Below are 18174 nucleotides of genomic sequence, written 5' to 3' on the forward strand. Positions count from 1 at the left end.
TACCGAGTACAAAAACCGATACTTCTACCACACACAAGTTAAACTTAACCAGTAGTAAAGAAACGACCCCAGACAACTCTTTAACCCAAACGAAACGTTTACTGAACGTAAGGGCAGAGACAAATACTGTACAACACATCCCTTTTTTAAACTCAAATGATATTCCAATTCCTTAACCAAATGAAATACACTGTATAAATGACATAATTCCCTTTCAAATTATATTAAACAACCCAACTTATGTTATCACCTTTTGGTAAGTGACTCACTAATATACACTCCAAAACACGTTATATAAATCCACTAAACACACAATATTCACACATGGGCTCCACACACTCACATTCACACTTGTTGCAGGCCTGTTTGCTGCTCACGCCGGACGATGGAGAAAAATCCTCTTCTCCCCAGTAAGAGCACAAAAGTCTGACTTACAGTTCCGTTGCCCGGTAGATCGCCGTTCACCAGTCCCACAATAAATCCACTCCTTGCGGACCCGATGCTGTCTCTGCTACAGCACGTTAGCGAGTCACTGTCCAGCTCTCTGACAGTTCATAGCGGCTGCCTCCTTGGTGAAGCCAAGCAGTCCGGGCTAGCCTTTAGCCTCGGCGGTCGTAGCTGGAAACACAGCACGGTGGTGCGACCATTGAAACAAAAAGTCACTTCACCCACACTCTGTTGTGAAGCTCTCACACGGTCAGCTTTCTAGTCACACACTCTTTTGTGCTGGTTAACCTCAGTAAAACTAGCCGGGTCTCTCACTTTGGTTCAGCTAACCTCGTTCATCTCTCCATGCCGTTCTCTTCTCCTCCTCCATTGCAACAGATACACAGGTCCCGTTTTATGCTACCTTCACGGGCCTCCAGAAAATGAGAACTCTGAAAAATATTTTAACTCCCTTCAGAGTTACATACCATAAAATAATACTTTTATGATTAACATAACAGTTTGATTGCTCTAATTACCTGTATTTACCTTGCGACATATTACAGGGCAAATTACATTCAGGGTAGAGTTACATCACATAACATCAACTGTGAACACCTTATGTTACCGTGGCGTTTAAGTCCATGGGAATTATGAGTATCCACTCCCAAATTCCCATCCGGGCTACATTAGTATTGGTTCATGGTATCGGTTAACTTTTACGAGTACCAGTACGCACACATTTTACAGTATCGGCCCCGATACCCGATACCAGTATCGGTATCGGTGCATCCCTAGTTGAGTGCTTTCCTTAATACGCTGAATGCGATTTGCAACGAAAACATGGAAACGTCTTACTTTCCTGGATGATTGAGAATGCATCAAGACGTCTTGCATCGTTGTTGATATATCCCAAGACAACTTGAGAATCTGTCCAGAAGAATTCTTGGGCATCTTCTAGCTCCAACTCTGCCTTGAGCATGTCACTAATCCGCACTGCTACAACTGCTGCAGACAGCTCCAATCTTGGCACCGTAGTAACCTTTGTGGGTGCTACTCTGGACTTAGCAAAGACAAGAGAGCAGTGGACTTGTCCTGCTTCACTGGCAGCTCTCAGGTACGTACAAACACCATACCCTGAAACACTTGCGTCTGAGAAATGGTGAAGCTCGTACTTCTGAACTGTTTGAAAATCTCTTGGCACGTAACATCTGTCAATTTTGACATCTGCTAGATTTTTTAGATCCACCAACCAGGACTCCCACCGTGACTTCAGATCGCTTGTGAGTGGTTCGTCCCAATCTGTTTTCTCACGACACATCTGCTGTAGTATCTGCTTCCCAAGTAGAACAAAAGGTGCCACAAAGCCAAGTGGATCGTAAATAGAGGCTACCGTGGACAACACTCCTCTTCTGGAAAGTGGCTGCTCGTTCACAACTACTCGAAACTGGAAATGATCCGAGTCGATGCACCATTTGACACCTAGGGCTCTTTCAATTTGTTGCTCGCCCAGTGACAAGTCTTTTCTTACTGTTTCTGCACAATCTTCTTCCGGCAGCGAATTAAGCACTTGCTTACTGTTTGAAACGAACTTGTGAAGTCGCAAGCCTCCTGTGCTGCAAAGTTCCTTGGCTTCCTTCACCAAACGAATTGCCTCTTCTTCTGAGTGGAAACTGATAAGACCATCGTCCACATAAAAATTTCGCTCAATGAACCTTATGGTAGCTTCACTGAACTTGCCTTGACCTTGTGCAGCAATATACTTGAGACCAAAGTTCGCACAGGCAGGGGAAGAAGCAGCTCCAAACAGGTGTACGCGCATGCGATAGACAGATGGAGTAGAGTTGAAGTCTCCATTGTCCCACCACAAGAAGCGAAAGTAATCTTGATCTTCCTCTCTGACTCTGAATTGATGAAACATGCGCTCAATGTCGCACATCACTGCAACTGGACCTTTCCGAAATCGACACAGGACCCCCACCAGAGAGTTGGTTAACTCTGGCCCTGTAAGCAGGTAGTCGTTCAAAGACGCTCCTTCGTACTTCGCTGAACAATCAAACACCACTCTTATTTTGCCAGGTTTTTGTGGATGATACACTCCATGGTGTGGAATGTACCAGGCAGGGCTTTTGTCCAGGTCTACAGAGGGAACTCTTTCTGCATCACCACGCTCTATAGTCTCTCTCATGAACTCTGTAGTCTTTGTGGTATTGTTTGTCCTTCTCAAATCTTCTCTTCAAATATTTGAGTCTGTGTTCTGCACAGCTCCGGTTGTTTGCCAGACTTGGTCTGTCTTCTTTAAATGGCAAAGGTAACTCACAGTGTCCATCTGCTTTCATCCTCACTCCTTCTTCCATTATGGAGATGAACCTTAAATCTTCTTGTGAGAAGTGTGAGTCTTCCACCTTTCTTTCAATGAAGTCTGACTCGAGCACTTTAATTACATCTGCAGATGTGACCACCTCTTTGACTTGTGTGCGACAGATGTATTGCACTTCTTTGACCAACTGTTCAGCTGACTGATTGGGTGTCACTTCCTTGACAATGATTTTGTGGCTACATCCTATGGCATCCCCATAGTCAACACATGGATTAGTTCCTCCAACTATTGTCCAGCCAAGGTCTGTTCTTTGGGCAAAAGGTTCATTATCTTTTCCTGCCACAATTTCTCTGGGTACCAACACTTGTGAGCAATTGTAACCAATGAGCAGGCCTACTTCACATTCAATCAGTGGAGCAATTTCTTCAGCCAGGTGCTCTAAGTGTGGCCACGCTCTTGCTGTCCTTGGTGTGGGAATATGACTCAAATTCGCAGGAATAAACTCTCTTGTGTATGTCACAGGAAGAGGAATTCTCCTTGAAGAATAGAAACCTCTGACCTGTAATCCGGACAACCTTTGACTTGGTACTAAAGTATCTTTAGAAGACATTGTCGAGAGCTTTAACTGCACACATTTCTTCTCTGCATCCAGAGCATCTGCCTTTTCCTTCAAGACGAATGTCGTGTCACTTTGGCTATCAAGAAGAGCATAGAGAAGAATCTCATGTTCAGGATTGCTTGTTGTGGATAACCAAACTGGAATGATTGTAGACGTGAGATTACTTCTGTCACTTTGAATCACACGGTTTGATATTGCTTCACTTGGTGCTTCCTTGGGTTTGGTTTCTCTACTCTCTTTATTGTCTTCCATCTCTTTCATTTGTGGTTCCTTGTCACTTTCCTTTTCTTTCCTTTTCCTTGAGGATTTGTCTCATTCTTCATGCAAACATGTCGGGTGTTTCCCTTTACATGTGTCACACATCTTTCTCTTTTCACATTTCTTTGATTGGTGTCCAAAGCCTAGACATCCAAAGCACAGTCCCTTGGTTTGCACAAACTTGACTCTTTCACTCAAGACCTTGTCCATAAACTTCCTACATGTGTGAATGCTATGATTTGAGTTTTCACAAAACACACATCTTTTTGTGTTGGACGTCTCTTCTGCAGCACTCACTAGCACCTTTGCTCCAACACTTCTTGTCTTGGAAGATTTCGTTTTCTCTGAGTCACCTGCTTTGAGTGCATGAAGCGATGTTACTGGATTGCACGCAATCTTGGCCTCTCTCGCAATGAAGTCAACAAAGTGGCTAAATGTTGGGAAAGAACCATCTTGCTCTTCAACTTCAATGACCTTTCGATTCCATCTTGCTGACAACCAATCAGGTAGCTTGCTTAGCATTCTCTGATTCTCATTGCAGTCATTCAAAACTTCAAGACCTTTAACCTGAAGCATGGCCGCTTCACATCCTCTGAGAAAATCTGAAAACTCTCGAAGTTCAACGCTATCCTTGTTACCAATCCTTGGCCATGATGTCAACTTATCTCTGAAAGCCTTGGTGATTACAAATGAACTTCCGTATCTTTCCTCCAAAGTGTTCCATGCTGAGTAATAAGCACGCTCTGTTCCCAACAGAAAATAACTCTCAACAGCCTTTCTCGCCGGTCCTCCAACATACTTGCGAAGATAGTAAACCTTTTCATTCACTGGGATGTTCTTTCTGTCTATCAGCATTTGAAACGACAATTTCCAATCCTTGTACTTGAGAGGATCACCGTTGAAGACTGTAGGTTCTGGTACTGGTAGGCGACTTATGTGAATGGACTCAGCTAGAGCTTGGGCCAATGTTGTGGTACTATCTTCCTGTTTGCTTTCTCTTGGTTGTGACCTTGACGTGGCTTGTGGCATATCAAACGGCTCTGCATTTGCATTAAGTTGCGAATGTGCAAACTGATTCATCGGTTTAGATGTGGCATTTCTCCATTTACTCCTTTCGTGCAGAAGATCTGATATTTCTTCATCTGAGTTTCCTTCTTCATTGTACACTTTCAGACGTGCTTTAGCAGCATTCATTCTCTTTACTGTTTCTAGCCTTTCAAGCTCTCTTCGCTTTTGCTCTAAGGCCTTCTGTTTCTCAGCATTCTCTGCTTCAAGGATTTCAAGTGCCTTTCTTTCACTTTCCATTTCCTCCATAATCTTCAGAGTCGCTTCAGTAGCCGCAAGCTCTACAGCTGCTTCTTGCCTCTTTACAGACAACTTACTTGAGCATTTTGATTGCCTGCTATTTGAACTCTTGGATCTTTGAGAGGTTGCAGAATTGAATGCTGATCCTATATCACTCCAGTGAACTAATCTCTCAGAAAGTTCTTCGTCTTCTTCTGCTGCTAATTTTTCTTGAGTTAGCCTTATCATCTTCTGAGAAACCGCGTCACAGGTGTCCACTCTGCGGCGAGTGTCTGCATCAGGAGTTTCATGATTACGCAGCTCATCATAAACTTGTTTCACTTCTGCCGAGATATGTTCAACTCGGTCAATAAGCTCTTTAAGTTTTGCACTAACAGGTTCTTCAAGTGCCTTTTTGCCTTGTTTTGCAACAACTTTCCACCTTTCATAACTGACTTTAAAGCGAGCTTGAAGCTTGTTCACCTTTTCATCATGTAGTGCTTGGCCCCTTTCAGTGAACTTCTTAACTCTTTGACTTTTCCTCAAACTTCCTTCTTTAGTAGCTTTACTTGTGCATGGTTCTTGCAAACTTTCTTGCTCTTCAAAAGCTTCTTGCTGCTCCACAGCTTCAGTGTCACAGCCTTCTTGCTCCATGTCACAGACAGTCAAAGCTGTTATACTACACTCAAGTCACCTAGGTCCACTTAAATACATGAATAGTCACCTTATGAAGCACCTAGGAACTTAAATTGCTTTACTTTAAAGTGTCAACTTAAATATATGTCACCATCACTTAAACCAAAATAATAAATTGTTCTTCACTTGTAGTTAAACAGAAAATAACCTTCAATGTCAAACAAAATACTATAATGTGACCTTTAAATATCTAATGCAGTCTTAAAAACAAGCAAAAACCCTTATAATCAACTTAAACGTACCTTAATTGCAGTTATTTAGTATAAACAACTAATAACATGAACTTAAACTTTTACTCCAAAACCACCACACTTCCCCTTTCATTGCTTGACAGAGTCCCTTTAAGATGAGCTAAGGAAATTTACTCTCCACATTTAACTTGTATAAACGTGTTACTTATTTGTAGCTTAAACAAGCTGCACCACTGGACTCTGGTTGCCTTATGGGATGTCTGTGTGTGTGTTTGGGTGTCTTTGATGCTTGAGAGTGACGCGAGCTTAACCACGTGACCCAGCGCGCTGTCGGCTCAGCTCCGCTCCCTCTCGGCTCCGCTGCGCTCGGCTGTCGGCCCGGCTCCGCTGCGGAAGACCTCTTTCTCCTTCTCTCTCCTCCAGCACGAAGCAGGCTGAGTTCTGATTGTTACTCCCCTCGAGTCTTAATAAAGCTCAACTTGTTCTTTGCTTTTAAACTGACATTTATTTCGGACAGGAGGATTCTTCGACATGCCTTAACATGTAATGATGTCCAACCACAGCCGATACAATGCCGTCAGAACTAAAAAGAAATACAAACTTAAATGAATATTCTTAATAAAGTCCTTAAGCATTATATATGACGAAACATTCTAACAACAGGATCAATAAAATACACATTACACTTCACACTGCGGTAATTGCACTAGAATATCACGCAATACTAGCGTATTTACATACAACGATAATAAACAAAAGAAAACATTTACCTCATTGGCCTCACTCAAAGGGAATAAAACTTTAATCCTTACGTCGTGGGGTAGTCCAAAAAAGGCACTCTTTTATTTATCTTACTGTAGACGTGCAAACCTCGTGGCTCGTCTCTTAATTAGCTTGCTGAGTGTGACAGCCAAAAAATACCCTCTTAGCAACAACAAACGGAACTATAGAAAAGGTTCCTATCTAATTGCACAGTTAGCACAAATAACACATTTAAACATATAAATCTAATCAACAAACATGAATTACTATTTATTTATTATTTCTTAATATTTCAACTACTAATTGTTTCAACATCAAATCCAATAAAATGAACTTAAATGCGAGAGTTGCCTATGACGGCAGCTACACTGATGGAAACCTGTTGAACTTCTTATGATATTTTGAATGTTGCATCATTTTTTTTCCTGTCTCTGAAAAAAAAAAAACACTTTGTGCTTCTTATTTTTAAACTTCAGAATCCATGAAACGGTAATGTTGCATAAGGTTGTTGAAAATCTGTTGTGCTTCTCATGTTTTATGCTGTTTGTTTTATTTGTTTGTTTTATTTTCAGTTATCTGCTGCACATGAGAACTTGGATCCAACCTCAGAACATAAAGAGCCCAAACGCAGCAGGACCAAACCTACTCTGCATTATTAAAGACCAAAATCTAAAAAGTAAAAACATCTGATTCAAAATTTGGTCGATCTACTCTGTGAGGTTATCTTCTCTTTCATATCTGTTTAGTTTTGATGTTTTTGAGCATATTTCTGAGATTTGATGATCACCTCCTATACAATCTGCTTCACCATGTTTTATTGTTGTTCTTTATTGCTGGGCATTATTCGAATGCATATCCGTATCAGAATAATTAACAATGAGACTCTGAAGTTCATATTTTGGCCACCTAATCAAGCAACAGCCATGTGCTGCCCCCCTTTAAAATGTAACTTTAAGAGGTTATGACCATTTGGTTTTGCTTTATGTATTTTTGTCTATTGTATCATTTAGAAATTTATGTGCTTACGTATGCAGTGTATTTGAAACTACTGGCCTTTGTTACAAGGTACAAAAAAATAAGCATCTTTTAAAAATGCAAAATAATGCAATGTTTCCTTGAATGAATTAGACACATACAGAGTGCTCTACAATAATGAGTCTTTGTCACTATTCAGGACTTCCCATCCCTGTCTGTCTACACTTGTCACAATCAGCAGGGCTGACTGTGTGTAGAGTGAAGGGTGGACCCAAATGCAGACGAAAACAAAATGTGAAACATGACTTGGATAACAGAAAACGAGCCCTTTATTGAGGCTGGCAAAATAACTGTAAACAAAAGGCAAAAGGCAAGGCTAACAATAAACTAGTGATGGGTCCAGCAGCACTGACGCACCGGCGCATGTATCAAGCTCACAGAGCGATGCCTGTATCGGTGCGTGCGTCGCTTTAAGAAAAAGTCACGTGATCGATACAGCTGCTGTATCGCTCATTGCCAACGCGCCAAACTGTTTAAAAGGTACCGCATCTGCATCTGTCAACGTAACGAGTCGCCACCAAAAAAACTAAAATTACTCTCGCAAAGATAAAATAAAAATACACATCTCTCCATAACAAAACGGAGCCCGAAAGAAAAAGACATGTTTCTGCTGTGTGGGATCAGTTTGATCTTAACTGCAAATAATTTGTCTGTCTTTGTTTCAGTGTAATCTATCAGAATAGGAAAAACAGCAATGTGACTTGCAGTGTAAATTATTTATTTCATTTGATGCAGGTTAAATGTCTCGTCTGTTCTGCATTTCTTACACAAACAAAAGCACCTCCTCAGGCATTACAGAGCCAAACATGAAAATGAGGCGACAAACACACCGAGAATGAACACAGGTCGGCCTATATTGACACTGAACAGCTTTATCATCTTTTTTTTTATTTTATTTTTTTTTTATTAATATGTGTTTTATTATTTTGAAATCAAGCATCTAGGAAGACTGTTCTGGACCAGGCAGTCCTGAATTTTATTATAAGGGACTGCCAACCCCTTAGTATTGTGGAGAGTGTCGGAGAGAAAATTCCAAGATCAGAGGATCCTTTAACGTACTGGGGGAAAGGAAGACATGTTATCTGAACCTTTTCCACCTGGCTTTACGGTTTTTGTGTACCCAGCTTCATCTGTGCCTGTGAGTTTTCCAAAGCTGGGGAAATGGTGTCAAAAAAACAAAAAAAACAAAACGCAATAGACTGAATGCAAAACATTGGATAAACTTATTTTTCTGAATAAAAATTTATAATAAACTCTGAGTCAATTACATTTAATTGGGTAATATTATATTCACAATACTTTCATTTTAATTTTCACTTAATGTCATTCACAATATATTTTAAAGATGTCTACAATATTTGAAATGTAAAACATATAAAATGATTCCATAGAAAATACAATATCTTACAGTGTATACAAGTATATTATTTGAATCAGTGTCTGTTGTGAGTCTCAAGTAAGTTGCCTGCAATGATACTTAATGTCCAGCAGGTGTCAGTATGGAACAAAACAGCAACACTGTGTCGACACAGTATCGATACAGTTTGGGGAATGTGCTGAAACGCTTCACGAGGCCTCATCTACCCATCACTACAATAAACTAAACTGGGTGAGCTAAATTAACCAAAAAACCTACAACCAGAACATGGACTTGACATGAGGAAACTTGACACAACTTCTTGGCTTGCAAACAAAGCAGACGATCTGACAATGACACACTGAAAACAGAGGACTTAAATACACAGGAGGTGATTAGGGGAAGTGGGAACACATGGAGGAACAGCTGACAGACATGAGCCTAATAACAGGACAGGGGAAGTGAAACTAAATACAATGAACAAAGAACACATGACTCCTTCAAAATAAAACAGGAAACACTGAAACTAGACATGACAACACAAGCTTAACAGACCTAACACGTGATGAACGATATAAGAACTCAAACATAGAAACCAAGGAAACAATAAATAATAACGGCCTTTCCTTAACTAAAGCTAAATAGGAATGACACATAAACTAATCACAAATCTAAAATGAGACAAATACAAAATGAACTCAGAGCGCTGGGTCAGAGACCCAGCCTGTGACAACACTGCCTCTAAACAAGCCTAAAAAAATAGTCTAATGAGTCTACAATGGAAGAAATAATTTCAGAGTTCTCTTTTGCTTATCATTTGAAACATGGCACCACCATGTGACAAAAATAGAACATTTCTTCACCTGTGAACTTTTTAAAACGTGAAATATGTTCAGAGTAAATTAAAGTGTGGGGTTTTCTTTATGGTTGCTTCTATTGCAGTGGTTGTAGCTGATTAAATGTTTGTGTTGGTTTGTAGTTGTTCAGCCATCAGTGAGGTGTGAGCTGCAGAGGTGGTTCTCCTCTGCCTGATAGGAGGTCTGTGTCACATTGACTACAAATGATCCTGTTGAGGAGACAGAGAGGGAAAGAGAGGAGCAGACACACTGAGAACTGGAACAAATCTGTTGTTGAGCTTTATTTGGAGTTCATAAAGTGAAGCTGTAAACTAACCAGAGACACATGAGGTGAGGATGATGAGCAGCAGGATCCTGCAGATCATCTTCTCCCTGTGAGAGGAGACAGAGGAGAAGAGTCATCAACACATGAGGTCAAAGGTCAGTCAGTGCAGCTACAAGAAGGAAAATCTACAGTCAGAATTATTCATTCACGGATTACTGGATTTGAGCACACAGCATATCTCTAAACACCTCAGAGTTCATTGAGGCTCCTGTGTCACATCATCAATAAATACTACTGTCCCAGTGGTACTGGCAACCATGCACACCCAGGCCACCACACTGCCTCCATTGTGTTTTACAGATGATGTGGTTGCTTTTGATCATAAGCTGTTCCACCCCTTTTCCATACTTTTTTCTTGCAATTTTTTTTAACAAAATTCAATCTGTCTTTTCTACTCTTGAGGCCTATGAATGGCTTGCACCTTGCAGTGAACCCTCAGTATTTACATTCATGCCATCTTCTTTTTATGGTAGATGTGGATATCGATATGCCTGCCTTCTGGAAAGTGTTGTTCACTTGGTTAGCTGCTGTGAAGGGGTTTCTCTTCCCCATGGAAATGATTCTGTGATCATCCACCACTGTTGTCTTCTGTGGACGTCCAGGTCTTTTTGTCGTTCACTAGTGCTGTCTTTCTTTCTCAAGATGTACCAAACTGTAGATTTTGCTACTCTTATTATTGCAGCAATTTCTTCGATGGGTTTCTTTTGTTTTTAGAACTTAAGGATGGCTTTTTTCCCTGCATTGAGAGCTCCATGTTGTCTTTTCACAGGAAAACCTGCCAAATGCCAGCACCACACCACAAATGAACTCCAAGCGTTTTATCTGCTTAACCCTTTAAAACCAGTCGGAGCGGGCACGCTCCGTTTTGCATAACTATTTTTACACCCCTGTAGAACCAGAACCATGTAAACGCATATTTTTTTTTTTTTTGCATATGAAACCAGAGGAGTTGTACTTGCATCTTATGCCATCAGCCTGTCCTAGGTCACGGTTTCCTTCCACATATAGCTTTGCAAAAATTGCATAAAATGCACTTGCAGCAACAAAAACATAATATTCCAGAAACACGCTTTGCCGATCCGATCAGCTGTTCATAACACTTCCTACGTTGGAATAGACGTCAGCGCGAACTATCGCATGTCCGCCATTATCTGCCTGAATCCGGACCTGACGTAATTTCCGCGGGAAATGTAGTTTTTTACCTTCAGGGCCTTAAGCCTATACTGGTGTTTTTAAAAGTCATGTTTGACTTCATGATTTTCTGTATCGTTTCTGGGATGCTTAGAACTCAAATTGCACTGCTGGAAATAGTTTATTTTGATGCACATGCTGTTTTCTTTTTTTTGAAAATTTGCATTACAATATTTATTTTCGTTTTTTCTGCAGTATATAAAAATTGGTGTATCTCAAGAATAAAACTATGAAAACACTCCAAATAAATTTCCTGTGGTTGGCGACTATTTTGTGCAGCTTTTTTGAAGCTGGAAGAACAAACAACAGCCTGAATATTTCTAATGAAGGATTAGCTTCAGCTCACTGTTCGACATGTCTGTTAAGACTCATAACTCACACAATGTACAGACTGTTTAATCATAAGTCCCGGTCACACCCGGCTTTACAAATAAACACTACGCACAAAACAAGTACATTTTTTTAAGAGAAATAGGAATACACACTGCTGTTGTCTGTTCTTCTTTCAGTTGGTAGCTTTTTATCCTCTTTAACGCGTCGTCTCTGGCAGATGACTGTGTTTGGCTTCAGTTTTATAGCATAATAACATAATATGTACACAGGACTCATTCACGTCTTTGTTTCTTTATGGTTCATTTTTTCTTTCACTTTTATTTTGAGGTAAACGTCCAACACTCTGATGAACTTTTAGACACACCAGTGAAACCGGTTCTGATCAGCTGACAAAATTGTCCACAGTTTTATTTGAGTGTCAGAGTCTCATCAGTTATTTTGTTGTAAAGGTCTGAGTTTCTCTGCTAAGGCTGCTGACCCCGTGATCTCAGACAAAATAAAAAATAAAAAATAAATAAACTTGTAAGAGTTGCTTGCTTTGACGGTCCCTTGTGTCATGTCAATGTATGTAGTTTTGCTTCCTTGTTGTCTTGTTATGTCTAATTAATCCCAGCTGTGTTCTCCTCCTGTCTCCCACTCCCTGATTTCTCCAGTGTGCATATAAACCCTGTGTTTTCCTTGTTCTATGTCCTGCTGTACCCTCACTATGCTGTTGTGCTCCCTGTGTAGTCCTGGTTTGTTTTCTTCTAATTTAGTTTAGTTTAGTTTAGTTTAGTTTAGTTTAGTTTAGTTTAGTTAAGTTCTTAGCGTCCACGTTCAGGTTTTGGTTTGCTTTTGTGAAGTTTATTTTTTATGAAAATTTGGTCCAGCGTTAAAGCTGCTTTTTGAGTTTATTCCTCTGAGTGTTCTGTTTTTGGGTCCTACACCCTGCCTGCAACACAGCACTGACCATGAAAGTTTTTTTGGTTTTTAATACATAGGATAAAGAGTGTGGAGAGAGACATAGGTTCATTTATTCTGCCACCTGGACACCAAATGAGTAATGACCCTGTTTCCATACCCAGCTAAAGTGCTAACAGAATGAAGGATAAATGTTTATATTTAGATTAATTTTGTTATAACAAAATAATATGATTGACTAATGCAAGATTTCTAATGTAGAATTTACAGAACTCTTTTTTGCAAAGAAGTATGAGTGACAAGTTTTTTTTTCACATATAATTTTCACAGGAAGTATAAGTAGTGATGACAGTGGGAGTGCTTGTGTACATGTATGTGAGGGGAGAAAGCAGAGTTTACACATTTACCTGCAAATAAATTGAGTGAATTAAAATTAAAGGTCCTTCAAGAGGAGTTGTAGAATAATAATTAACTAAGATGACAACTGAGCAAAAGTGGAAACAGCAAAGGAAAAACATTGATTTTGATCTTATGAGATCAAAATCTGTCATGGTCAAAAGGCAGGCTGGACTCAGTAAAGCAGGTTTAGAGAGTTTATTTACAGTGCACACAGATATAAAGTATTTACAGACTTTACAAGTAGGGGATGATTCACTGCCTCTATTTACAAAGAGCCTTCAGGGAAGTCGATCCATTAGTGAATCCAGATTCTCCTCCATGGCTTTCTCTCTCACACAAACACTCTTGTTGCAGAACATCTAGGCTTCTGCATAGAGGAGATGACAGATTAGCAGACTTTGGAGAAAGCATGGGAGACACACTTCCTGTCTTTTTCTAATGTTAAGCACCTGCCTTTAATATCATTTACTGTACCTAAGGAATAAAAAAGGACATACACTTCATTTACACATTTATACAAAGGCAATCTATGGAAACATACTAGTTCATCCTTGGTAGAGAAATCAGTTTCTCTGAAACATTTGTGTAAATGAACATTGTTTGGAAGATGAATGAAATGAGTTTTTTAGGTGACACAGCAGTCCCACACTGATAAATGAAACCTTGGTTACTTATGAAAGTCCCAGATATCATCCTGGAAAATGTCTAATGAAATCAAGACCACTATATAAATGAAAATTATGTTAAAACTGCTCCTCCGAAATCTGTGTTCACTGATAAACAACAGCAAACAATGTAAAACCTATTATTAAATTAGTAACAAAACAGTGTAGAAGGCAAGTAGAGGCTTTACACACCACCAGCAGGCCTTATGCTTCTAGATGTGTGACTTCACAGCCCTCTGAGCCATCGTCTGCCTGTTTTCAGCAGAGAAAAGTCACAGAGTCAATGCAGCCTGATCCAAAACCGTATTATAAATGTTTCAGTTTCACACAGAGAGGTACTGTTTAAAGTTAACGACAGCAAATATTTATTGTTAATCTAACTCACTGGTCATTTGAAGTATTTCCCAGAATCTGTCGGTCTTTTCATGATAAACACCTGAGTAGCCTCACAGAACTTATCTTACCAGCCACACCTGTTTCAGCAGCTCTCCTCTAGATCTGTGCAGGTGGAATATAGCTGGATTTAGTATAGTAGCCTGGACAGTGTTCGAAAGACTGGATGTTAGAGTTTTTTTTAATTGCTAAAAAACTAAACTCCAGTTTTTTAAACCAAATTCTCAGTGGCTTTAACTTTTTTTGATTCAAGCACTCTTTTGGCCAAACCTTTAAACACTGTTCAGGTACTTCGACACACTTTGCCAAACTCATATAATCTTTTTTCAAAACCTTAAACACATTCGCAGTCACTAAACATGGTGTGTAGCATGGTTTGTTTGTATATCTGTTAGCCCAAATTATTTTACCATTTTTATAAATCTTTTAAAAATCAGATTGAAGAATTCGAATGATAATTGGTGCACTGGTCTGGTTGATTTTACCAAGCTATCATTTTAATAAAAATAAGACGATTTTCCTTGACAAGTAACATGAAGAAGTTATCTAATTGTGAGGGAGATCTCCTTCAGTGAATTTTAAGTATCGGCAAGTTTTATTCAGTGGAATCAGTAAAGTGTAAGAAAATACTTCACACCAATAATTGAAGAGGAACTGTTGTTTCATCTGCATCTGATGTGGTCTCTTCTCTTACTCTGTAGAGTAAGCAAAAGTAAAGTAAAAGAAAAAAAATAAACATAAAGCAATGACATAAATAAGAAAAAAGGGGTTTTTAAAAGTTTAGTTTGGTTTTAAAAATGACAGGAAACACTAACTTACCCTTTGTTAATGAAGAATTTAGGGTCAACTATTTCACCTATTAGGACCATCAATCCAGCAAGTATTATACCTGCAATCTGTTCACCTGCTAAAGCATTTTTAACTTTCTCCCAGTACTTCTCCTTTGAATTTTTGGCTCCTGCAAAATGACCAAAACTGAACTTTACATTATTCTTTTGATCAAGAAATTTTCATATTGTTTTTTAAAATTACTAACAAATATAAAACAGTTTCTGAGCACAAACTCTCTCTTGCTACAGTGTACCATTCTATACAACACAACATTCAGTCATAAACTGTGAAAGGCTGCAGAAGGTAGACTAAACAAAACCTTGAGAAAAGAGAAACACAGAGGGACCACAACACTCTAACTTTGGAACTAATTTTGAGCCATGACCAAAAAAGAAGAACAACAGTAAATCAACTTTGTAAGCAACTTGTTTGTAGAGCAAATGCTTTTGTAACATTCTGTAACACAAAAAGAAAATGATAATCAGAAAAATAATGGCCTTCTCTGGATCTGAACTCCATGAAATTTAGTCAGTCTCACAGTGATAATAATACCTTTTAAAAAATCTGGATTCTATAACTCACCAGTGACGTTGAGTCGACATCTTCCAATACTGAAGCCATAATCAGTGTTGACCTCACACAGGTACAGACCCGAGTCATCAGTCCTGAGTCTGGACAGTTGAAGTCTGATTCGTCCTTCTCTGAGGGCGTCTTTGTCACTCTGGACTCGTCCTGAAAACTTTGCATCCTGAGACTCTGACACCTCAACACCTTCATGAACATGATACAGGACTGAGATGTTATTACTGATGAAGACTTCACAAAAGATGTTGAGCGTTTTGGAGGATCTGTCAGGTTTGGTGGTGAACGTCCACTCCAGTGTGATGTTGTGGTTCTCCTCTGCCTGATAGCAGGTCTGTGTCACATTGACTACAAATGATCCTGTTGAGGAGACAGAGAGGGAAAGAGAGGAGCAGACACACTGAGAACTGGAACAAATCTGTTGTTGAGCTTTATTTGGAGTTCATAAAGTGAAGCTGTAAACTAACCAGAGACACATGAGGTGAGGATGATGAGCAGCAGGATCCTGCAGATCATCTTCTCCGTGTGAGAGGAGACAGAGGTGAAGAGTCATCAACACATGAGGTCAAAGGTCAGTCAGTACAGCTAGAAGAACAAAAATCTACAGTCTGACTTCATTCACTCATCACAGCATCTACGAACAGACATAATGAGAAACTACAAAAATATCAAAGTAGGCTTGAAGTCTTTTAGAAACATGTTGTAGTTACAGAGTTTGTCCACCAGAGGGAAATGGCGATTTTTTTGTATGTGTTTGAAGGCTTTTCTTTTCAAACAGAAACACACACACACACACACACACACACACACACACACACACACACACACACACACACATCCAAATCCACATGCCTACACACACATAAAAAGACACATTCCCAGCTATAGACATATAGTCAGAGTCAGCACATGTATCTGGCTTCTGTACATAGCGAGAGGAAGAGGAAGAAGTATATATTTATGTACAGTTAACTAGGTGTAACCCGTGACATTGGAGTTTATGTATTTCTTTAAAAGTATAATGATAATAAGATTTATGGTCTGTTTGCTGAGTTTTTTATTTATGGTTCTTTGTTCCTTTCTATTTATGTTGGCTCCCTTTGTGTCCAGTCTGTCCGAATCTTGTCTCTGTGGCTGTCTGATTCAAGTTAATATGTTTGTACTTCTTTCTCTATGTGTTGTCTCTCTTCCTGTCAATATGTTCATCTGCCTGTGTTTCATCGTTTTCTCTTCTCACTCTGTCTTGGGGCCATGTCTGTTTAGCCTATTACTTACTACTCTCTGTGTTAATAGCTTCCTGTTTTATTTTGCCAGTCCTTTGTCTCATGCATTATGGTTGGTTTGCCTTCCCCTGTCTCATCATGTTTAATTTGTTCCTGTTCTGTTTCCCAGCTGTCTCCACTCCCCTAAATCTCCCTCCTGTGTATATATTGTGCCAGTGTTACTTTGTCCTTTTTCTGTCCATCTCATTTCCCCAGTGTTATAAAGCTTCTTGTGCCTTTCACAGTTTTGTTTGTGGAAGTTGTGGATTTTGGTTCTTTTTGTATTTCATGCTTAAAATTATCTCCAAGAACATAAAACTGTCTCTAAGTGTCTTCATTTGGGTCCTCCACATCAACACTTGGTCAGATCATCCCAGAAACTATGACACCCCTTTGTTTCATACAAATGATTAAACAGAGCAATGAATAAAACACAGTCTTTGAAGAATAACAGAACATTAACTTGTATTTAGTTAGATTTTTAGTTCTGGGCACTGAGTGCTTAGAGAGTTTATGGTGACCAGCTCAACTCAGTGCTGCACGTGAACATCTCATGTGAGTACAAACTCCCCAGTCAGTTCCTTCACACTAACGTGTGGGTGTTTTGTATTGTAAACAAAGTCTTCAGACAGTACAGTTGTTATAATAACCTTGTGATTTGTTAATGGAGTAAATCTTGTTTTGTTTTTCTTGCCACTTTTCTGCTGCAGAAGTTTCCTATCAGGGATGCAGAGACTGACAAAGGGAAACACAAGTTTTCTCCATGGTGACAGCAAAATATAAAGTGTAACTCATAAAATGTGTTACACTTTATATTACACTGAGTTACACTGAGTTCTCACATTACAGTGAAATCAGAAATGACATCATCACTTGTTCAGCTTTGTATAAAATGACGGTAAAAAGACAAGAGAAAAGGAGTAGGACTATCTCTCTGAAATCAAACAATACCAGCGGTCTGGACTGAACATTAACATTTTCTGGTACAATTATTAAATAAAAAATATCACAGCTAATGATAATTAGGCCATATATTTTATTTTTAAAAACAGTCAGACCTTTTACAGTTTTCTTAAAAATGCAAGGCAACAGATGCATCCAGTAAGCCATAAAAATAGTTAAAAATATAAATAGTTTAAAAATAAAATACTTACTGTTGTTATTTCTTCTTTTAACTGGCAGACATGAAGCTAGAGACGGAGGGGTTTTCAGTTTGGTTTAAAACCTGTAGAAAGCCAGGCACCTTCTCTGTGACACGTCCCTCCTCTTAGTGATTCCAGGAAGTCCCAGTCCCTGGCATGCCAGTGAGAAGATAGGTCATGTCCTCTGACAGACAGCTAGAAGTGTTTACAAAACAACTAATATATAACACTCTGTCCAGAGGAAGCAACTCATGGTCCAGATCCATGCCGATTACTTATCCATTTTGTCAGTTTAAACCTGCCTTTAGACCAAATGGAAACAACGTCTTGGTACAGCATAACTGCG

General features: G+C 39.3%; 2 protein-coding genes and 1 long non-coding RNA gene across 4 annotated transcripts; all 3 read right to left on the reverse strand.

Annotated features, from left to right (window-relative positions):
* Positions 1 to 1763: 1763 nt before the first annotated feature.
* LOC109198938 (uncharacterized) lies at positions 1764 to 6910 on the reverse strand. The gene is made up of 2 exons (XM_019354268.2): positions 6565 to 6910; positions 1764 to 6377 (listed from the first exon to the last, which is right to left on the reverse strand). The coding sequence occupies exon 2, from the start codon at positions 5559 to 5561 to the stop codon at positions 3678 to 3680; it is 1884 nt and encodes a 627-aa protein (XP_019209813.1). The 5' UTR covers positions 5562 to 6377; positions 6565 to 6910; the 3' UTR covers positions 1764 to 3677.
* Positions 6911 to 9693: 2783 nt separating this feature from the next.
* On the reverse strand, positions 9694 to 17973 carry LOC109198973 (uncharacterized). Its single transcript, XR_002059490.1, has 3 exons — positions 17841 to 17973; positions 10122 to 10177; positions 9694 to 10014 (listed from the first exon to the last, which is right to left on the reverse strand). It is a non-coding gene; the product is annotated as an uncharacterized LOC109198973 (long non-coding RNA).
* Positions 13134 to 16192, reverse strand: LOC109198945 (uncharacterized). 2 transcript variants are annotated; one of them, XR_002059478.2, is made up of 7 exons: positions 15892 to 16191; positions 15425 to 15784; positions 14831 to 14969; positions 14649 to 14706; positions 14004 to 14116; positions 13811 to 13870; positions 13134 to 13320 (listed from the first exon to the last, which is right to left on the reverse strand). XR_002059478.2 is itself a non-coding variant. In XM_019354291.2 (6 exons), the coding sequence occupies exons 1-5, from the start codon at positions 15938 to 15940 to the stop codon at positions 13823 to 13825; spliced, it is 654 nt and encodes a 217-aa protein (XP_019209836.1). In that variant the 5' UTR covers positions 15941 to 16192; the 3' UTR covers positions 13134 to 13320; positions 13811 to 13822. The 2 variants fall into 2 exon arrangements, 1 of the variants encoding a protein (XP_019209836.1); XM_019354291.2 differs by lacking the exon at positions 14004 to 14116 and having other exon boundaries at positions 15892 to 16192.
* Positions 17974 to 18174: the final 201 nt, after the last annotated feature.

Source organism: Oreochromis niloticus, linkage group LG3, assembly GCF_001858045.2.
Source record: "Oreochromis niloticus isolate F11D_XX linkage group LG3, O_niloticus_UMD_NMBU, whole genome shotgun sequence".
In the NCBI taxonomy this organism is placed as follows: Eukaryota; Metazoa; Chordata; class Actinopteri; order Cichliformes; family Cichlidae; genus Oreochromis; species Oreochromis niloticus.

Excerpts from the sequence above, each read along its gene's own strand:
- LOC109198938 (XM_019354268.2), bottom strand. The coding sequence starts at position 5,561 with ATGGAGCAAGAAGGCTGTGACACTGAAGCTGTGGAGCAGCAAGAAGCT.
- LOC109198945 (XM_019354291.2), bottom strand. The coding sequence starts at position 15,940 with ATGATCTGCAGGATCCTGCTGCTCATCATCCTCACCTCATGTGTCTCT. Across the intron at positions 14,970-15,424 it reads ATGTCGACTCAACGTCACTG|GAGCCAAAAATTCAAAGGAG; the intron begins GTGAGTTATAGA and ends GTCATTTTGCAG. Across the intron at positions 13,871-14,648 it reads CAGTTCCTCTTCAATTATTG|GCAGACGATGGCTCAGAGGG; the intron begins GTGTGAAGTATT and ends TGCTGAAAACAG.